The sequence below is a fragment of the Desmodus rotundus genome, chromosome 3 (genome assembly GCF_022682495.2).
Source record: "Desmodus rotundus isolate HL8 chromosome 3, HLdesRot8A.1, whole genome shotgun sequence".
NCBI classification, from domain to species: domain Eukaryota; kingdom Metazoa; phylum Chordata; class Mammalia; order Chiroptera; family Phyllostomidae; genus Desmodus; species Desmodus rotundus.
The window spans coordinates 165120050-165143247 of NC_071389.1; the positions used below are offsets into that span (position 1 = coordinate 165120050).

Consider the following 23198-nt stretch of genomic DNA (forward strand, 5'->3'; position numbering starts at 1 on the left):
TGGTGTGGGACAGAATTCACCTGTGCTGAACCTTCTAGGTTACTGATCTCCTTCACTCCGCACCTGTCCGTAGGGACCTTTGCATGCGTGTGAGCATCCCACCAGCCATGGGGACACCTCGCGCCTTTCTCCAAGGGCCGATGGCTGGGTGGTAGGAAACCCGCGGCGGCCACAGAGCGGCCACCTCTCGGGATAATCCCGAGGAGGAGAAGCTGCGAAGGTTGGCAGCGGGGCAGGTGCGGCCCATCCATCCTGCTTCGGGCAGGAGTGAAGAACGTGGTGGTCGGGTGGGCGTGCGCATTCAGGAGAGCGAGGGCCTGTGGCCCCAGGACCACCTTCCTCGCTCGGTTTTCTCAGCCTGAGAGGGAGGAAGATGGATGAAGTCATCATGGGTGACACCATGCAGTCAGTGGCCTGGCTTGGGGTGCTGCTGCTTCTTGCTGTGGGCCTCCCCCCACGCCCAGGTGAGTCCGGCCCTGGGCACCCAGGGTGCAGATGCGGGGGGCAGGAGAATGCATATTCCTCAGGCTGGAAGAGGCAAGGATGAGGGCGACAGTGCAGGCTCAGGCGTTCCCAAAGACGCGCCCGGGCCGGAGTTTCTTACGGAAATTCTTGGATTCTGGAGATCAAGTTTGTAGGCACATGTGCTAAGCAGCCAGCTCCAAGAGAAAAATAACCTAGTTGAAGTAACTTATAGCCAAATATCTGTCTTCTGGGGTAGTATATGTTGTTCTCCAGTATCTTTGATAGACCCGAAATTGTGTACTGCCCTCTCTCCAGAGTAAGGCCCCCAGTCAGTCCCCCGCAGGAAGAGCCTGCGCATCCTGCCCCCAGGTGTTTTCTTGTTTGGGTAGCTCAGCCTGAGGAGGGGCAGCCCTGTGTGAGGCAAGTTCTAGTCATCACTTCGTGATGGAGGGGTAGTCTCAGGGACGTTTTGAGAAAAGGAAGGGGATAGCCCGCAGCTGAGTGATGGCACAGAACGTCTGTGCCAAGCCAGGAAACTGTGAAGGTGCAATCTTGATAAAGTGAACCCTTAAGTAAGGTGCCCTGTGTGCGTGTGTGCACACACATGCTCTCCCACCCAGGACTGAAGTGTGGGATTGGAGCAGTTGATTTGGAGAGTACAGAGACTGTCTTGGAATCTGAGCTCTTCTCTAGAATTATTAGGTGGAGAAATTCAGCAGCTGGTGGACATCCATGGCAGGTCAGTATAACAAAGGCATTGATTTCTTAATGAGAAAATGGTGAAATATTTCTTTTGTTTCAAATATCACAGCTCTAGGTTAACATGTCATTTTTGTCTTGACATGTTAAATGTTTTGGCAGATGCTTGACCTATCTGCCAAAACATTTACTTGTTAGGTGATATCTTAGTAACTTAGTTATAATAGTATCTAAGGATGCTACAGCATAGTAAGAGTGACTTCCAATATTTCTGAAGGAGTCAGCATCCATGGGGATATGTATGTTAGTTGTATTCTAACTTTTATCTTGGGCAGGTCTCCCTAAAATTAGGTGAGCACCATTTCTGTGGAGGAAGCTTGATTTGAGATGACCTGGTGGGACAGCAGCCCACTGCCTGGCTAGCCTCAATGAGTAAGTTGTGGCTTATCATCACCTGTCAAACTTTGATTCATTGTGATAGAACTTGGAGATTTGATGATCTAAATACCTTCCAAGGTTAAACCTCAATCCCTTTCTTAATTTTACTACCTGGTCTACCCACCACCTATTGGCCTTCCCCATGCTTCTGACTTTACTAACCAGAAACCCCAGAGATCCCAGACTTCATCTAGAATTTGTGGAGTTAGTGGGAAGAAAAATAATTACCTGCTCTCATAAAGTATTAGCATCAAATGTTAAGTGGATGCTCCAGAGTTTTAATAATCCGAGTTTTAATCATTGGGAGGGAAAAAATAGTCTGGAAACAACAGATACTTGACTAGATTAAAAGAGGGTACTAATAAGAGGAAAAGAAGGATAGTTTTAGGAACAACTTTTATATCTTGTTTTAAAAAATGGAAGCACATATATAGACTGGTTTATGTACAAAAGACAAAATAGATGCCACACTTAAGTATTTTACACAGAAAGACAATTGATGGGAAGGGAAAGGGCTCACAGAATGTAAACACTATGACTAAAAACCTTGTCTTTTTATAGATCCCTATAATTTATAGGAAATTATGACAATTAGTAATCACTAATAAAGGTATATCTTCTCTGAAGACAGTAATACTTACTGGTACTTCACTCATGTTTTCCACTTAATTACATAAAACCAAGTGTCTTTTCTGGGGAAACAATTATTGTGCTATTGAAACATTTTTCTTTGTTTTTAGGGAGCAAATTAGGAGTCTGGCTGTGATTGCTGGGGAGTACAACCTCTTTCAGAAGGACAAACAAGAACAGAGTATTCCTGCCTCAGAAATTATTATCCATCCTGAATACAACACACTTGGATATATGAGTTCTGATATAGCTGTGCTGTATCTAAAGCACAAAGTCAAGTTTGGTAAGTAAGGAGAGTTGGAGTACAAAAAAAATTAATGGAGAAAACTGTGTTTATCAATTCTGTACCAGTTTACTTTAATTTCTGTTTATACATCTAGTAAATAACCAAAATTATTTTTTAAAGAAACGAAGCTCAGCCATTCTACAATAGAATGGTAGAATGAGCTTTGTTTCTTTTAAAAAACATTTTGTTTAATGTATAGAAACCACTGTATAGGCCCTAAGTCCCAGCCACAAATTATATGCCTGATTTAATCGGGTTTTAAGTAGTCCAGTGTCTCGGCTGGGCTATAACATAGACCACCTTCCTTTTCCCAGCTCTAGCCAAGGAGTTTGGGACATTTGAAATTTGTTTCAGAATCTTCTCCTTTCTGTCATTGTTGTGGACTAGATATCCAACACTCTCTCAGCACAGGTCATCTAAACAATCTGAATAAACTATTTAAAATGTATTTTTAAATGCTGGAAAGGAAAGTATTCAATGACTAAAAACAATGAAAGAGCACAAATCTACAGTAGTTAGCTGGACACTGAAGTAAGTGACTGCACTTAATGCATCTATTGGGTTGGCCCAAAAGTCCATTATGTTTTTTCTGTAAAATAAAAGACACATTTTTCATTTTCACCAATAACTGTATTGATTTGGCTATTTTGAGTATGTCAGCCATCTCCCGCATGGTATCACACTGACTGTTCTCAGTTAGTGTCTCGATGTGATGGCTATCAACCTCGACTGGTCTACCGGACTGTGGAGAAGTCCAGCGAGGAATCTCCAGCACGAAACTTTATAAACCACTTTTCACACCTTTGATCAGTCACATCATCTTCTCCACATACTGTACAAATCTTTTTTTTGCATTTCAGTTGTATTTTTATCTTTCTTGAAATAATAAAGCATAAAATACCAAAAATGTTGTGTATTTTCTTCCATTTTCAATATTAAAATAACTACACAAAAATTCACCAATTTTGATAAGTGTTTTTAAAATGCACACTGATATAACAGCTGTCTCAATACAATCTAAAAAAATTGCTTTGAATGAAGTTAAAGACAACAAAGCACTACTAGAGTTTATGTGGAAAAAACCCACACTAACTTCTGGGCCAACCCAATAGCTGATGTTTTAGAACCTACAGCTTTAACTGGCCAGGTAAGGAGCCTGCATGGGAGTAGGGATCAGGATGGGAAAGTCTAATGGAGCCTCTCCTGTAACCTGGGACTTCCTGAAAGGTGATGCTTTGGAAGTAGGGGGAAAGGGAAGGAAATACACCACATAAAGTGAGACGATAAGGAAACTTACCTCCTCAAACCTCGGCTCTGGATGAAGAGTTCTCCGAAGGTTCTGCAATCATGAGCAAACCCTAATTCAGGTCTGGTGAATGAAATGATGGTGAGATTGTAATTTATAAAATTAATGTAAAATGAATGTAAATATTTTCACGAGTAGAGGATGGAAATGAAGTGGCTTATTGCAGCCCATATTTAGAAAGCTTAAGAGCCTAAGTTGCTTTCTGTGAGTAAACCTGGTAATAACATACTACCAATAAAGACTTTGCCATCTTCTTTTAGAAGAATAGAATTCAGAACAAAAATGAGAGTCCTGTTTTACCAGAGTTCTGGGCTGGGGAAGTAGAGAGGAGGCCTGTACGTACCATTTTTAGAGAGGGACGTTGATAAGCCAGAAAGTAGCTGAAGGACAATGAGTTAGATGAAAAGAAACTCAAAACAGTGTCTTGAGAGATATGGCAGAAGGAACTAGGAATATTTTTGGTCCAAAGACTTGAGAGAAGGAAGGAGCTGTCTTCACTTGTATGAAAGGCTACTAGAGAAGCAGAACTGAACTTGTTCTGATAACTACAGAGCTGAGAATGAGGAACAGAGGGTAGATGTGAGGAGGAGGCAGATTCCAATTCAATATAAAGTAGTTTCTAATTTGCAATATTTCTGAGATGTAATGGACTGCCTCAGGACACAGTGAATTTCTTTTATAAGTGGTTATTTGAGTGGAGCGTGGATGCCTATGGGTGAGATTTGAAAAAAGCATTTATATATTAGGTAAGAGACATGTCTATTACTGCCAATTTACCCTCAAACACAAAGAGTCTGTGATTCAACTTAGGGAAGAATTGAAGGTTTCTCTACAAGAAAGACTTTCAAGATGAAGGGGTTTGGTAGTAATGTCATATATTGCAAAAGTTGAAATGAGTTCAGTTTAAATGCTATTGGATATGACAGTTCAAAATTTGGGAGGTGATTCAGTAGAAATTGTTGGATCAGAAGCTGTATTCATAATGGGTTAAGTGACTGTTGAAGACATGGTACCTTTTCTTCACCAAATAGTCAAAAAAAAATTATTGAGAGCTTAAGATGTGTCAGGCACCAATTTAGGTGTTAGTAATATAGCAGTGAATGAAGCAGATAGAAATGTGTTCCTTTGTGGGGCAAGCTGGAAGGTGGAGAGTGGGGATAATACAAATAATATTACATATCACCATAGAAGGTAGTAAGTACTATGTCCAACAATAAAGCAAGAAAGAGAGGGTAGAGAGCGGTGGGTTGTGCAACATTAGAGAGGATGGTCAGGGAAGAGTGCTTTAAAGATGATATTTGAACAAAGACTTGAATAAGATGAGGGAAGACATTATACGATCATCTTGGAAAGGGACATTCCTGGTCAAAGCAATGGCATTTGCGAGGCAGGAAAACCCTTGGTATATTCAGGGCCCAGGAAGATCAGGAAGCTTGAGCTAAATGAGAGGAGAAGTGGTAGTGATTAGTGGTGACCACGCTTACGGGACATGGAAGGATTTGGGATTTTATTGTACGACATGGAGCCATTGGAGGAATTGAAATCGAGGAAGAACATTATCCAATGCATCGTAAAAGGGTCATTTTGGCTGTTGTATTGAACATAGAACGCAGACAGGCAAGGGCAAAAGCTGAGAACCTAGCTACTGCAACAATCAACAATCCAGGTAAAGAGGATGTTGGCTTTGGCCAGGTTTATTACAGGAGAGGTGGGGAGAAGTGGCAGAGCCACAAGATCTGCTAACACGTCAAAAATTGGGGTTTTAAGAGAGAGAATCTTATGATTAACTTGAGAGGCTTTTTTATTTTTATTTTTTTAACCTATGGAAGTATAGAGCTCCCCTTGTTTGAGATGAGGAAGACAGTTGGGCAGTGAAGAGAAAGGAAATTGGAACAGTGGCTTTTGGGTAATAGGGCTGTAGGGTCAAGAGAAATAGAGGGGTTTTTTTTGTTGTTTATTTGTTAGTTTTTTGGAAGTGGAAGCTTAACTGTCCTTGTGGGCAGAAGAGAGGGTACAAGTGATAAGTCCAGAGAAATCCATATTTATGTGAAGAAAGTTTAATAAGAACACAACAGATAAAGGAAGTTTTAGCTTTGGAAAGAAAAACAATTCCTTTTCTGGGAAAGCAACAAAACATTTTGAGGTAATTTATAGGAAAGCTGAAGGAATTTACATTAAATGCCATCTTTGTAATTATAAGATTTCAATCATCAAGTTTAAGAGGTAAAGTTGAGAATAATAGATAAAAAATATTATATAGCTTTTAGGGACTAAAGTAAGAAGTCAACTAAAGAGAATAAGACTTTCAAGAATATCACAACTCAGTATCAGAATGAATTTGTTACATTTCAACAAGTTTAAAATGAACTGGTTGTGAAATTCGTCATTATTTCATGTACCACCAATAAAGAAAACAAAACATTGAAGACTGAGAGATCTCCATATAAAACGGGGACACCAAAGGCCTTCAGTGTTAGGCTAATTGAGGCACAAACCCACCCACATGGAAAGTTACATGCCTCCCTCCACCTCGGCACTGAGAATCTGAGTCACAAGCTAATGCTCATGTAGGTCTAGAGTCTAAAATTCTCTACACCAGTGTAGTCCGAGCCACCTCAAGCAGAAAAAATCAGTAGTATTTAGTTAAGAGTACCCCCGGGTGACTAGCCAAAGCTAATGCAAGTCCTTTCTGGAAAAACTCTTTCAATCCATGTCTAGCAGAATTGTAAGATCCTTCCGATTTTAGAATGTTCAAGTGCAAAAAGACATGTTTTAGAAATGTAATAAGATATGGAGCCGATTTGCATGCTTGGTGACTTTTCCAGCATGCAAAGCAGCGCTGAATGGTAGAAGGGTTTTGTGAATTCCAAATGGAGTCAATTAGCTCATGGTAAGGGGAAAAGAGATAATGAGAAGACGAGTGGGGAGTTATACAGTCTCCCCAGGCCTAGTACTTTTTATTCTGGTAGGTGTTGGCTAGATTCAGAAATGACAGATACACGGCACTCAGCTGGTCTCCTTTTTGTCCATACCTGTGGTGACATTGCGTGCCTTAGAAGCTAGAACAGTGACTCAAGTATTACAAATGCTCAGTAGATATTTGAATGAATAAATCAATGATTAATTTTTGTGCCCACCTCTCACTTAGCTTGATTAGACCTCAAAATCCTTTTTAATATAGCAATCACCAACAATAAATCAAGATTGGCAAATGATTTGAAATCTGTTTTCCACTTCCGAGTTAGAGATTTTGAGGCAGAAAATAGTTTGATGGAAACAGAAGAAAGTACTGGCCTTTGAAATCATAAAACCTAAACTGTATTTCCTATTACATAGACATGATGAGTCTCTCACTCTCGATGCCAGTTTTCCCACTTGGAGAAGGGGAGTAATTTGTCTCCTGTCTGCTTCAGAGGAGCGTAATGAGTATCAGGGAAAAGGAGAGATGAGGAGTGCTTCTTCAATGGAAGTGCTGGGAAGAGGAGCTTTATTATATTTTAGGTAGCTTATTGCTTTTGAAATTGAAGGCTTAAAAAGGGATCTTAATAAAATTTTAGCAGCCTCTTTTTTACATCTATGTTCAGGATGATGGACCTAAATAGAAAGAGAGTAGAGCAAGGAGTTTCTGGTTAAGGAAGAGATATTTGGTAAGAATTATTGTGTTTGTTTTTTGGAAACTGGGCATAAACGAGTCGATGATTCTCTGAACATTTATTGCTCCGAAGGCAGTGGCATGTTAGCCGGTCTAAATTTGTTGATAAAGACTACTGAGTTTCAGAAAGAAGTTCATTCTGATGTGTTGGATTACAGATAAGGTTGCTTTACACTCAGGTGAGCGTGAGACATGGAAGGCACTGAGGATTTACGGCCCACCGCGGTTTCTTTTCTTGAATGATAATATGAATTAAGGTAGGAAAATGAAGATGTAATAGGTTATGTGTTAAATTGTGTAAGACTACTTTCAAAATATTTAGACATGTTTCTAAAGATACTGGGAAAAGGTCACAGCTGACCTTCCTGGGAGTTTGAAGGCTGACACCTCGACCACAGGGACTGCGACTCAGGCTGACACGTGCTCCATGATCAGCCCACAGTTCCTAACTCATAATTCAGCTCCTGGGCAAATACTATAAATTTTCAATTAGACTTAGGACAGAAAGATGAATCTTAGGCTTCTTCTATTTATAGTTCATAATTCTAGCATTTTATGCTAGATGAAACTAAATGAAATTTTAAAGCTGGTTTCTGGCCATTCTATAATTAACACTCCTCTGTTCATTGGATAAATGTCAAAAATTCAAGCATAAACAAATTATTCTCAACATAAGGAATTTCCATTGCTTTTTATCTGTTAATATTCTGTAAAATGTTGTTATTGGTGAGTTATGAGCTAAAGCCAAGGCAATAGATCTTATTTGTCACACTTGACTCTGCCATTTATTATATGTTCTTCATCTTACTCTATCTAGCTTATGTATTTGGAAAATAATGGTACCAGAAGATAAAATTATCATATTAAAATTTACAAGCTTTGACATAGAAAATCAAGTTGGATGTGACCATGACTGTGTATTTTTACAATCAAGCAACCGAGTACTTATTAGTACGCATGTTACATTTATTTTATTTGTCATCTTATAGTTCCTAAGAGACTGAAGAGGTGCTAACGGATCTGAAATTGGAACCCTGCACACAGGGCAGTTATTTTATCATACGTGCACCCTTCTTGAAGGGGTGGGGCTCTGTGCAGTAACAGTAGAACCAATGGCCAGCATGTTTCACCCTCACTCATGGACATGCTTATTGATTTTAGAGAGAGGGAAAGAGAGCGAGAGAGAAAGGGAGAGAAGCATTAATGTGAGAGAGAAACGTTGATTAGTTGCCCGCTACATGCTCCCCAACCAGGGATTGAACCTGCAACCTAGGTATGTGCCCTGACCAGGAATCAAACCTACGACATTTCAGGTTACGGAGCAATGCTCCAATAAGTAAGCCCCACCGGCCAGGGCCAGCGGCCAGCACATTGACAAAGCACTCTCTATCCTTTTCTCAGGTTTAATAGCAGTACTGAGTAAAATTGTCAAGATTGTCAGAAAACTTCTTTTCAAAGCAATGTTTATTTTTTCATTTTGCCACAAAAGGGGGTGCATGTTTGCCAACTTTGGTAAAGACAGATCAGTAAATAGAAGAAAATGTAAATTAATCACAACCCTACCACCTAGAGATAAATGCTGTTAACATTTTGGTATATATTTATACATGTTAAATGTATACACTGAACTTTACTGCACATTGTATTGTAATGTTATTGTTCTCATGATACAAGAAATCATTTCACATCATTAAATTCCTTTTACTGAATACATCATAAGCTATATAAGCATAACTGATATATTTATTGAATTGAAATACTATGAGTTAGGCATGATAGAGAGTCTCTAAAGCTGGTACAGACCTTAGTCTCTAGGTCTCTGTAAGGCCAGTGGTTAGGACAAATCTCTCTCCATAAATGTTTGAAAGAATACTATAGACAAGGCATTGTGCTTAGGGTTATAACATTTATTACCTAAATGATTTCATGCTTCAGGCCTGCTATTTACCTAGTAATCATCCCTTTAACCAATCGTTTGTTAAAAAACAACTCTGTGCCAGATACCATAGCAGGTCTGGATATACAGAGATATCCAGAGACAGGATATACAGAGACAGGATATAAGCAGTCTCTACAGTAAAGAGCTCGCATTCGGCTGAGGTAACAGAAGGTACCCAACAAAGTTGGGAATGACATAAAATAGGAACTGTGCTCTGGTGACCCAGAAAAGGCAGCTGTCACTTCTGTTCCATGTCTGTGAAGGTTTTTGGGAGAACTGGACTTCAAGTTAGACTCTGACGGATGAGTAGAATTTGGACATGGGAGATTGGGTACGAGAAAGTGAGTGGAATATAAAATCACTGAAGCAGAGAGTGTGGAATGATTAAAGGAGCCTCTAAATAGTTGCATGTGCTTACAGAGAGTTCGTGAAAGATAATATTAGGAAAACAAGCATGTTTACATACTGGTAGGGGGCCGAGCCCACAACCCAGGCATGCGGCCTGACCGGGAATTGAACCGGCACCCTTTGGCTTTGAGAGGCAATGCCTAACCAACTGAGCCACGCTGGTCAGGGCTGTTTCTGCCATTTTTTAGTACTTTTATTTCAATTGCTTTTTCTTTTAAAGTAAGGTCTGTGGAGATACATGGCCCTCACCATTGCCCACAGAGCCCACTGAGGCTATAGTTACATTTGCTTCTGATATGGACAACAGTGGCATTGGCTTTGGGCTCACCTTTACTGCTGTACAGAAGAACTAAGAAGCAGGTAAGCATTTTAGATACTTAATTCCCTGCTATTTTTCTTTAATGGGCATGGTGAGGAAGAAAGAATGCCTTTGGCCATCCACTTTGGATTTCCTCTACACTTCCATAGGTTCAGGGTGTGGGAGTGTGGCTCTATGGGTGGAAGAAGGGATAATTCATTCTGCCAGTTACCCAGACTTATATCCCAAGAACTTAAGGTGTCATTGGTTCATTCACACTCCAGAGAAACACATTATAAAGGTAAGCAGTGAATGAAGCATTTTACTTCATTGAGAACTTAGCGATGCTAGTTAGGCGGAACTTGCTTCCTCTGGACTGTGAAATTGCTATCATTACTAGGAGCTTCTTTGCCTTTTACTTTTTAAAGCCCTAAAAGAGGATTTATGTATGTGGTTTAAAAGTTTCAACAACTTAAAGATAACACAATGAAAAGTATGCCTCTTTCTCATTCAGCTGCCATCCTCCCTCCTGGTGGCAAACACTGGCAAGCTTGTAGATCAGCCCTAGAGAGATATTCTGAGCATTTACAAATATATGTGTATTTATATTACTTGGTGATGCTTTTCCTACTTAAAAATCTCTCAAACATCTTTACAGATCAGTCCACAGAGCTCTTTTCAACAACTGCATAAAAATATATTGGGCGATATTCCATAATTTGTTAAACCAGTTCCCTATTAACAGACACTTCGTGAGTTTGCAGGCTTCGCCCGTGCCAGCAAGGCTGGTACACTCCTGTGTCACTGTGTTTGAACTGTGTGGATGAATTCAGTTCCCAGAAGTGGAGTTGCTGGGTCAAAGGGCTTGTGCTTTTAAATGGTGTAGTCGTTGCTAAACTGCCCTCCAAAGAAGCTGCAATTATTTACACTCTATCAATGGAATAGAAGGGAGTTGCTGCACGCCATTAATGTATGGAAGGAAGCTGTTCAAGTCGGTCTCCTCTCTCCCTTGACCACTTCTCTGGTTATGTTTATAATTTGTACAGTTGGCATCTGATGACTTTACTACTGAACTTAACCAAAATGGTACTCGTGATGCTGTTGTGATTTATGGTGATGCTGAAGCAGAGCATGAATTAGGTGGGTAACATTCTGTTGGTTAAACTTAATCTGAAAAGTGTGAGACTAACCAGAGCAGTGTGCACTGGCCGGCTTCACTGGGCGCCCAGAGGTCAGCTGGGAACATGAGTTTCTCACACGGGAAACTTATGACGCCAGAAAATACAGCTTTAGAGCTGGGGACCCGCAGTGGGTTCACCAGTAAACTTTTGAGTAGAAACATGCAACATCTGAAGAATCTTTTAGAATATTCCCTTCTTTTCTGTATTCATCCCTTCTATTGCTGGTATTTTTATTTTTATGTCCACAAAAACAAATGAAAAAAGGTAACCAAAAACTGTCATTTCTACTTGAGTCTTAAAAGTTAATTTTTTGAACTAAACCATCAAGTATGTTTTTAGTTTTGACCTACCAATTTACTGAGTATAAAAAATTATCCCTTCCAGCTGTGTAGCCACTTCCTTAACACCTTAGCTGGGTGCTAGTGCCGGTCCAACACCAGGAATGTCAGAAGGTTCAGACAGTTTATCAGTTTATCTGATCTTTAGGCAGGTGAGTGGAAGCATAGTTCCCGGATCCAGCAGAACGGGGTCTGTACAGAGGAGTGTTCGAGCGAAGCAGATTGCAGGTGTTACCCATGCACGTACAGTGTGGCCATGTTCTGTTTGGAAGGAGGAAACCAAGTCTGGGATTTTTTTTTTTTACTTGCCTCTTGTCCTTGTCTACAAATGAACAACCAATTGAGGTTTTTATGCATATTAAAAATCAGATGACTTTAGCCTATCTATGGAGATTTTTCCTGTGTGATTAAATTATAATATACTGTTATCTGGAAGCTAGTGTTTAATTCCTACCTAAAATAAAAAGGATGTGCCTACAAACCATAGTTGAAGAAAACCACAGTTACTTAAAAATAATTAATCAGATAACACTTTACCTCCATTTCTTTAATTTATAACTATTAATCAAACTTTGCTAAAACTTTTGCAGCTAAACTTTGTGGAACCTTCAGCCCTACTCCAATATTCAGTCCTGGTAGCCTGATGGTGATTCACTTTAGAAGGCATGGTCAAAATAACTTCTGAAGCTTCAAGCCTAGATTCACCTTTTTGCCCTAAGGTCAGTATAAACACTTGTGCAGTGTTTTGCTTATGAAAATGGTTATAGGGAAGATAATTTGCCCATGTTTACCTAAATTTAGGGTGTGGAAATCACCTCAGTGGCAAAATAAAAATGCAAATGGCTGGGCCCACCCCTCAGAGATTCTGTAGATCTGGGATCATGCCCTGGAGTCTGTGCTTTACCAAGCTGAGAAACTGCATCTGCCGGATGGCCAGGAAGGACTCCGAGCACCCTACATTAAAAGTAGATCATTCAGATTGGAGAATGCAATTCAGAAATGAGATGGACTAGCTGTGTTTCTGTATGCTTGAAGGTTTTAAAAGATAAATAGGTTTCTAGGCATTCTAGGGACAAAGGAGCCTCTGTCCAGAAAAAGGAATATCATCTGCAAAGACCCTAATAGAAAAGATAATGGATTGTGTACAGAAAAACTACAAATAATTCAACATTGTTTGACTTTTGGAAAGGATCATAGAAAAGGCGGGAGTTAGACTATGATGGACACAGGGCATTGGAATTTAAATACTGGAATGATAGGAGAGCTACTTTACATTTCTTGATTACCTGCTCTGTACCAGGTATAGACTAAGCATTTCACATGCATTATCCCATTTATTGCTCCCTAAAAACCTAAGAGATTTGTACACTGCTCTCCTTCTCACAGACGAAGGACGCAGAGGCTTAGAGAGGTAACCTTCCCAAAGATGCATAGCTAGTAGAGAATTCTGGGGCCAGAATTCAAACCTTGGTAGTAATGTGAAAGATGGTTGTAGAAATTAGGGGTGAACTTACAGGCAAGGGGAGTAGTGATGAAGTCACTGTAGGAATTTATTCTAGATATATTGCTTGATTAGATATGTTGTAGGGAAGGGGTGTATGAAGGAGAAAAATTCTAGCATGATTTTGAGAATTCTAGTTTGAATGGCTAGATGGATGGTGAAGCCACTAAATGATACAGAAAAACATAAGCCCGTCTTGACTGTTAAAATCAATTGGTTCCATTTGAAACATGTGGATAGTTTATAACCTCGGAGGAGATCCAGATGGTGGAATCTAGATGTCCTGGATTCTAGAATTCAGGAGTGAGATTTAGATTAAAGACAAATTTGGAAGTCATATATATGTAAACCAATAAAACTATGGTTATGAACCATACCTTGCGGAATGTCTTTCAGGCTGATGAATAGAATCTTAAGAAAAGACTGATATTGAGAAAAGGCCTTAGATACATCAAGAAAATCAAGAGAGTAATTTTATGGAGCCAAGGAAGGAAGAAATGCTTTAAGGAGTCAGATACAATGGGGATATTAAAAGATATAGAATAGATCATATCTATGGGACCTGGCGTTTAGCATTTGAAAGGTAATGTCAGGGAGCTCAACATTAGAGTGGGTTTATGTTTGACCAGGCTGAGCGAGTAGAGTCAGCTAGTATAGGCTACTCCATTTTGATTAGATTTTTCTTCTACAGATTCTTTAAACAAAATTGGATCAATATCACCTCCCAAAACCAATCCTGTATCTTCTGCAAAAGCTATTCCGTGTGATGAGTTTACGACCACGTGGTTACTCTGTTGAATCTCTTTTCTTTAACAAGATGTCTGTTTCGGAAAGCCTCTTACACTGACATAACTCCACAGTGAAGGAGAATGAGTTTTATACGAGATTATTTAGGACCATGAAACTTCCAGAATCCTGCTTGGGTTTACATAAAAACTCATAAATAGAAAGAAGATTTGCTCAGCTTGGTCAAACATAAAACCACACTAATGTTGAGCTCACTGACATTACCTTTCAAATGTTAAATGCCAGATCCCATAGATACCACCTGTTCTATATCCTTTACTATCCCCATTGTATCTGACTCCTTAAAGCATTTCTTCCTTCCTTGGCTCCATAAAATTACTCTCTTTATGGTGGAAGAAAGGGGTACAAAAGGCAATCCTTTGTCCTCCTCTATTCCCGTGCAAACTTCATATTCAAATTATCCTCCTGGACTCTGTATTCATTTTGAGGCAAAGGGGGAAAACAGTGTTTTGTTCTTTAACACTCACTGACGACTTTTAACTTCTTCATAACCTAAAGTATCTGGTTGAATATTCTGATCTGTCGTTCCCCTGCATGCACATATTTAATGTGTCCTAGTTGGTGGGCTAGAATAGAGAGCTGTACAGGCTGCTGTAAGAAGCAAAAATAGCTGCCCCTTAGGGGGGAGGCAGAGAAGGCTTCATGGAGAAGATGGCACCTGAGCTGAATCCTATCAGTATTCCAGATAAGAGAACAGCATCTGCATGTCTGAGTGGATTTGGCATGTTTGAGGATTGTAAATAGTTTTCTACAGTGAGAAGGAGATGAAACCAGGACATAACATGAAGAACCATGTGTGCTCTGCTAACAAACAAAATTTTCTGGCTAGGATATAAGTTCCATATACTATAAATTCCAATGTATATTCCAATTATATATATATAATTTCTTAATAGAGCTACCTGGACAAGCTTTTAAAATCAGACTTTCCAGAGGTATTTGGGGAATCTGTACCTTTACAAAGCTCATCTGGTGTTTGGGAATTATGATTGTTGCTCACGGCAAGCCATGGGAGAAGGGTGCTCTTAATTATTTCACTTGTATGGGTCATTAATTTTATCCTCTTTGCTGTAGGTGTCTGTGGCATCCCCCCTTACCCCCGTTCAGCTTCCGGTGGCTGTCCAGAAGAACTGCAGGAGGAGAAGAAGCCTGTCCCCACTACTGGCCATGGCAGGTGGGGTTAAGGTTTCTAGGCAACCACCGGTGTGGCAGTGCCATCATCAACCCAATTGGATTCTGACTGCAGCCCACTGTGTGCGATCGTGAGTGCAACTGATGATATTTTACCAATGTGCTATTTATAAACCATACCTGGGGCATAAACATAATTGTCTGACTTCTCACATCATCCAGATTAATCCCTTTCAATGTTTCTTCTGCATTGCCAGCCAGCCTCCATTTAATCAGGGTCAATGAGGAAAAAGTTAATTGAGCTAAGTCTATTTCTTCTTTTACATGAAAGTCTTTTCTATATTTTAAGACCCCTCTCACATTGCCTCTTAATTTGATCTTTAAGCCAAATGCTCATTATTCTATTGTAATTCCAGAGGCCTCACCATGCAGTGAAACTTCCCATGGATCAACTTGGTGTTGTTCCTCTTAAAATATGGCCCACGGCAGTGCAGAGCACAAGAGGTAACACACTGCCTTGATCACTGCACGCCCAGTGAACTAAAATTTTAGTTAACTTTTCAAATGTTTTTAAATTGTGTATTATGCCATGATATGAGAGAACATATATAAAATGTGTGTAATTTAAAGGCCAATTATTACTATACGTTTGTGTTCCTACCATCCAGTGTAGGGAACATCTTTATACTTACCTTTCAAAGCCCTTAGTGCCCTTCCTAAGAGGTCAACACTATGCTAAATTTTGTATTCATAATTCTTTGGCTATTTAAAAAAAATCAGTCTTAACATCTATAAATCTTTAAAACCAGTATATTGGTTTTGATATTAATTTGACTAAATGTAGTTTATATGCTTCTGGCTTTCTTTTATCCTCATAACACATTATATAGATTAAGTGGTGTGGATGTGTAAATGTAATTAATTCATTTTCAGTCCAGACTTGTTAAGACAATCACTTGTGGGTAGGTTCTGGATGCCATATGTAATAAATACTCCCCAGATGATTCCAAAGTATAGTCAAGGTCAAGAACCACTCCCAGTCTCTCTGACTTGTCTTGACCACTCCCCTGCTTGCTCACAGTGGGCCAACCCCATTCCTCAAACATCCTGAGCTAGTTCCTACCTCCAGGTCTTTGTAGTTGTTGTTCCCACTGCCTCTCTGGACACCACATTACATTTAGTTGTCTTGCCTCCTTCGGCTCCTCTTGGCTGTAAGTTTCCCAGACTTGCTTTGTTTTTGATGACAGTTCTGAGGAGCACTCATCTGGTATTTTGTAGAACGTCCCTCAGTTTCATTTCATCTGATATTTTCCTCGTGGTTTTCCTGGGATTATGAGTTAGGGAAAGGAAGATTGCAAAGGAACACGCCATTCTTATCACATGCTGTCAAGGGTAAATGCTATCAACATAACTTCTCACTGATGATGTTAATCTGGATCGCTGACCAAGGCAGCATTGGCCAAGTGTCTCCACTGTAAAGTTACATTCTCCCCTTTTCCATACTTCCTCTTTAGAAGCAAGTTACCAAGGGGAGACCACACTCAAGGGATTGGGTGTTAAGCTCTTCCTTTTTGAGTAGGGAGTATCTATATAAATTATTTAAAATTGTATATGGGAGATTTGTCTCTTCATCATTTATTTATTTATTAAATAATTTCTTTCTATTAGTATGCGCTCAGGAATATTTATTTTATAATACTACATATATTTATTCTGTTGCTCAAATTGTTCTAGCTTTGACCATTGTGAGCTTTTTTTTAGGATTGCTTCTTGTCTTTTTGAAATGCCTGCATCATTTTGTGACTCTACAAGATGCTCCAGGTTCATATTTCTTTAAAAGATTTTTATTTATTTATATAAGGAGGAGAAGGGAAGGAGAGAGAGAGGGAGAGAAATATTAATGTGTGGTTGCCCTTTGCATGCCCCTACCCAGGACCTAGCTCTCAACCCAGGCTTGTGCCCTAGACCTGGAATCAAACAGACGACCCTCTGGTTCACAGGCTGTCACTCAATCCACTGAGCCACATCAGCCAGGGCCAGGCTCATTTTACATATTCCCTGCTCAGTCTTAGAATCAGCCAGTTCCCCAATGAGCCCTTACTCATTTCATTAGAGAATGGTGTGAAAAACCAAGAGCTGGGTGCTGGGCATTAGTTACTACTAGGGGTTTATTCTAGTAAACTTCTGGGCCTTCTCAGCTGACAAAGCTAGAAAATATGGGAATCATACTAACTCATAAATATAAATACGAGTTCACATAGATGTTTCCAACTCATTGCAGTGCCACATGGTTCATTCTAGGCCTCCCCCATCCTTTTGAAGAAGTCTGTTGCATAAGAATTCTATCAAAGTGCATTTCTATGTAGTATGAAAAAGAAGCCTCAATGGTAGGTGATTAATTAGTGAAAAATTCATGTATTGGAAAAAGCAAATGTTAGTACTAATGCCTGAGGGACAGAAGAAGCTATGGCAGACTCCCCCGTCGAGTAATGTAGCGTGTTCTTGAACTCATGTGATGACACTTGGGGCAAGATGTGGGGACCACAGCAAAACCACACCTCACAAAGTGGAGATTCAGCTTCATGAGTCAATTGAGATTAATAAACAAAATCAGCTGTAAATGTTTGTGAGCCACTTAAGTTAACTGCAAAAAAAATATTGTCTGCAATTTCACCAGTGGCTCTTCTTGATTTATTTTTAAAAAATTTATTATAATAGTGATGCTTGTGGGAAAAGACAGCTAAAGGAAGCTATCAAGTAAATCTAAAACACCCTTTCCATTTTACTAATCCATTCCTCCTCTATATTAAGTAATTAGTATTAAAAATGTTTTAATTATTTGATTTTCTATTAATATTTATGCACATAATGTATATATTTAATAGTATTTTTATATATCACATATATTGTATTATAATTTTTTGTACATAACATTATGCTTTATATTGATACTGGTATGAAAAATGTCTGTGTGGGTCATTTTTAAAAACTTTTTATAGTTGCCTAACTTACTGGACCGGAGGAATATCTTTCTGAAGCTATTCCTTGAAATGCATGGACCTTTATACCAGAGGTTTCTGATATGCTGGTATAACTAAGTGGTATGTTCCACTCCTCCCTGCTATTGTGGGAACGCTTCAGTTGATTCTGTTTCTTCTTGCCTCATCTTCATCAACTACATAGACATCCAGGCTCCACCCTCCACTGAAGGGGGCTTTTGAAGGGGGCTTCTGACTGCCCAAATCCTTTCAAAAGGGAAGTTTGCTGTGCGGGATGAGCCAATCAGAGAGCCATGCAAAATCTGGGAGCCCAGAGAGATATCATTTTTGCTGGAGGTCACAGGGACCAGGCTGGCTCACATCGTCGGGTAACTGGTAACACTCCAAAGACAGCGAGGACAGCTGACGGCAACACTGTGCCACCTCCCATACACTGCAGCTCCCCTGGCGCTGGCCACCCTTCGGACTAGGTCTCAGTCTTTAGCATACACCAGGATCACCTGGAGGGCTTCCGATTCTTTTAAAACTTCCATTCTTAAAGAGAATTTGTATTTCTAGCAAGTTCCCTGGTAATATTATTCCACAATTAGGGAAAACCCAGTGCTCTCTTGCTCACTCCATATTGGTCTTTGTTTTTATGTGGAATTTCTAACTTACTGTAGGGAACTAAAGTCACTTTGCAATTATATATCAGAATCTTTCTGTTTCCGACTAAACCAGCACTCGTTTCAGTTTCAGCCACTTTCTTTCTATAATTCAGCAGAGGCCACTTCTTCCCCCATAGCTGTCAGGGACACATGCCATTGTGGGATTGAAGATATGACCCTAAAAATATCACAAACAGGATTTGATTATGGACAAATGGGAATAAAGGATGGAGAAATTCATCGATTGATACCTTGAGCTGTTATCCCACTAAAATCTCAGACTGTTGCTTTATAAATGCGCATTGCTCTGTCACATGCTTTTACACGGTGTTCTCTACCAAATTAAAGGTTTTTGGATGACTATGCACATAAAATCCCACTACAAGTTGTGGTCTACATTATCAACTCTACAATAATTTTTATTATTTCAATGTATTGTGCACACTATCCTATAAAGGAGTGGGTTTAAGAAATAAGTTTCTTTTTTTTAATTTTATTTATTTATTTATTTATTTATTTATTTTTAGAGAGAGGGGAAGGGAGAGAGAAAGAGAGGGAGAGAAACATCAGTGTGTGGTTGCCCCCCACCTACCCTGCTCTGGGGACTTGGCGACATGCCTACAACCCAGGCATGTGCTCTGACTGGGAATCAAACAGGCGACCTTTTGCTTCAAAGTCCAGCACTCAATCCACTGAGCCACACCAGTCAGGGCCAGGAAATAAGTTTCTTTACTACCAAGTAATAATTTAGAGGATGACTTTGAAAAATGCAGTTTAGTCCTTTCATTAGAGTGCATGGCAGATAATAGCAATGATAATGGCTACCATATGGAGCCATTACCATCTGCAAGGTGGTTGCTGAGCACTTTACCTGAGGCAGCTCCCCTAATAAAGTCGTGTGGAAACACATGAATAAGTCAGACTCATCATGCAAAGAATTGAAATGAGCATGGTTATGGCTTGAAAGAAGATGCCTATGTGTATTAAGAAACTTCTCCTTTGAATAAAGTGCATTGAAAAATAACTTCAATAACTTTTGCTGAAGACACACTTTTGAAAAATGGAAGAGCCTCTAAGCTGTGGTGACAGAATATTTGTGGCAATTGAAGGATTCTGTCTTCAGAGTATTTTCGTCAGCTGGAGTTGTGGATGTGGCAAATTAATGGATGTTGATTTAAGTTTTTAAACATTTTTTGGAAGCATATCAAACACATGCAAATCTTCAACTTGCCATTAGAGGGGCTTTCACACAGTGATCACCCGTGTAGCCAGGACCCAGATGGAGAAGCAAGTATTGCAGCGCCCAGCAATACCCCTCGTGCTCCTTCCCAGCATCAGCCCCTAAAACGATTGGTGATTTCTCACTGTGAGTTCCAGCGTCATAGGTGGAGCTCAGCTGTTTGTGAATTGATCATCTCTTTTAACCTCAGTTTTATCAGTTTGTGTGATTTCATAAAATATGGCAATTTGAGATGTATTTCTGTAAGATGATGTTTGGATACTTTTAACAGTAAAACAAAAATCTGAAGCGACCTCATTTTTGAATGTGGTTTTTTTTCATGTATTCTTTATATCACCGTGAGATCAAAATAAGCTCTAATTTTTCTTTTTTCCTTCCCAACTTAAAAATGGCCTTTGATGTTATTTGGTAAGGGCTTCAAAGATAATTTCTGGCCAAAAGAAGGAGGGGAGATACACAAGTAAGAACTCAGGCGGATCAGGAGGCATGGTGCACCTTCCAGTGGGAGATTACAGGGAATGCCAGACAGGGGACTGACTGGCTGGCACCCAGCTGAACTGAGCCGTGCATGTTGGGAAAGCCAGATAGGGTTAGCCAAATGGTGGAAAATGTCATTTCATGCCAAACTTCTGTTCTTCTTTCTTTAGAAAAAATATTCCACTCTTCTGGACCATTGTTGCTGGAGACCATGACAGAACCCTGAGAGAGTCTACTGAGCAGGTGAGAAATGTTTTAAAGGTCACTTTGTCTCCACTCAAAGTGTTGTCACATGCTGGGGGCTTCCTTCAGCAGGCCTATGCAGTGAGAAATTCATCTCCTAGTGCCCCTTTACATTTACAGCTTATACCAACATGTGAAGAAACAATCGGAGGTCACATTTTCAATCCGAGGATTAGATGAAGGGTCAGGAAGCACAAATTCAGGTCCACATAGTTCTGGTCTCTCCAGGACTACCGGTCCTCGGAAAGTGCTTCAGGGCCACCTGCAAATTACAGACAGAGACCGCCCTTTTCAACGTAGTCCAAAGTCATCTCCATTGCTGGTATTTGGAAATGTAGAAATTTAAGATTTATTTTGGACCATTAAGCAAAGAAGTGGTTTGACTTAACTTAATCTTGTAATTCTCTCAGTTGCCACTGATACAGGTCAGAAAGGCAAAGTACCTTGGGTGCACGAAGACTTCGACAGATTGAGCTCTGACTCTGACATCGCCCTAATGCGGCCGAGCCCGCCTCTGGAGTTCAGCTCTGTGGTGAGGCCCCTGCGTCTCCCACACAGCACCGAGCCCCCCTTTCCCTCTGAGATCTGTGCTGTGACTGGATGGGGGAGTACTAGTGGAGGTAAACAGTTTACATTTGCATAAACTGTACTGCAGGTTGATAATTTGGAAAATTTGTCATGGAAATGGTATAAGGCAGTATCTGCTTTAGACTTTCTTCCTTTCAAAAGCTAGAAACGATGTTTTATTTAGTGTAATAGGTGATTGAATTAGAGAATGGGCTGTTTTGTATTTTCCCTTTAGGGTGACTCATTATAAGCAGGCTAGATCTGCAGTCTCAAGGGCCAGATAAGTTTTTTAGGCTGTGCAGGCCGTATGGTCTCTATCACACTACTGGTCTCTGTCACACGACTACCCTCTGCCACTGCAGCACAACACAGTCACAGGCAATGTGTGACCAATGGACGTGGCTCTTGTTCCAACAGTCCTTCATTTACGAACTTTAAATTTCATATAATATTTATGTGTCATGAAATATTATTCTTAGTTGAGTTTTTCAACCATTCAAAATGCACATACCATTATTAGATCCTGGATTGTACTAAATGGGCCCAGGGATGGGGTGGGAGTTGCTGGAACAGCATTGGCCCGCTGTCTGTGGTTTGGGGACTGCTGGGCTAGTTACAGAGTGCTTAAACTGCAAAAAAATACTGAATGATCTGAATGGATCAATGTTTGCATTTTGCCTCTTTTCACTGTAAAGATCACTTTCTTTTACAATTTCCTTCTGCTTCTGTATCATTTATTTGGAATCTGTGAGCTCGAAGGAGAGGATTTATCTTCATGTACAGTATTCACGTTCACAGCTAATGTACTACCTTCAGCCAAATTGCATTTCCCCAAAGGCTTTGTAGCCACCACATAGGAGATTTTTATCCTCTCTGTTTTGCAAGTGAGGAGGTTATGGCCTAGAGTTATGCAATTTACTAATATCCTAAGGCTACTAAGTAACAAAGGTAGGATTTAAAATCAACTATGGCCTAGCTGATAATTCTTGAATTCCCAGCCTGACTTGGGCTCTGTGCAATTTGGCCTCTACTTAACTGTCCAAGTTCGTTTCCTCCTTTTGTCCCTTCAGACACCGTGGTCTTCCTTTCTCTTAAACACCAAGCTTATTCTGCTTTCTGAAGCTCTGCACTTCATTTTCTTCCACTTAGAACATGCTTATGCAACTCGCCCAGCTGCCTCCTCAGCATTCCACTCTCCTTCTCCGACGTCACTACCCTTCTCAGCCCCCTGTGCTGCAGCAGGCCTGTTCCATCACTTACTTTCTGCACTGCCCACTGCGTCATCTCATTGCACATGCACATTCTTGGCATGTTTTTATGTGATTGTTTTCCGCAGCTCATCCCTTAGAGGGGGAACCTCTGGGAGGAAGATCTCTATCTAATTCAGCACCCTCTCCCCAGGGCTAGAAGTCTACTTAGATTAGAGTGAAGAGGACATACTTATTGACAGACTGGTTTCAAAGCCCCTGAATAGGTAATCCCATTCTCTAAAACCTTTAAATTTTGCCAACTTCACGACCACCAGGTGACTGAGAGGTGGTTACAGTCTTATGGAAGAGGAATCCATTCTTTCAAACTCAGAGAAAATGAGTTCTTGATTTTGGGACATGGTAAGCAACACTGATGGGATGCATGGTCCCTGAGAAGAGGAGTTGAAATACATTAAAATACTTATGTGTTTAATTAGTGTATCAAAAACAGCACGAGATTTAGAGGCGGACCTAGGCTGCAGTACTGCTTCTGTCCCATAGGTGCTGTGAGAGCAAATTTTCAGAGCTGCGCCTTTTTCATGTGTGAGGCCAGTGTGAGAGCCCACCCCACAATGCTGTTGTATTCTTAGGTTGGAGGAAAGGGCCCTATAAATACTAAGGTGCTATAGAAATGTGAAGTAATTTTTATTTTGTCCTAAAAGGTTTAAGACTATAAAATAGTAAACTTAATTTTTG

General features: G+C 40.1%; 1 protein-coding gene across 1 annotated transcript in view; it reads left to right on the forward strand.

The window, feature by feature from the left end:
• Window positions 1-388: 388 nt before the first annotated feature.
• OVCH1 (ovochymase 1) overlaps window positions 389-23198 on the forward strand; it is a 53803-nt gene continuing 30993 nt past the window's right edge. Inside the window, 15 exon segments of the mRNA XM_053919775.2 lie at window positions 389-464; window positions 1086-1204; window positions 1500-1560; window positions 1563-1596; window positions 2343-2519; window positions 8294-8431; window positions 10044-10183; window positions 10292-10422; window positions 11168-11261; window positions 12231-12359; window positions 13833-13911; window positions 15023-15174; window positions 15177-15210; window positions 20613-20694; window positions 21116-21312. Of these exon segments, the coding sequence (XP_053775750.2) occupies window positions 389-464; window positions 1086-1204; window positions 1500-1560; window positions 1563-1596; window positions 2343-2519; window positions 8294-8431; window positions 10044-10183; window positions 10292-10422; window positions 11168-11261; window positions 12231-12359; window positions 13833-13911; window positions 15023-15174; window positions 15177-15210; window positions 20613-20694; window positions 21116-21312 (1643 nt within the window).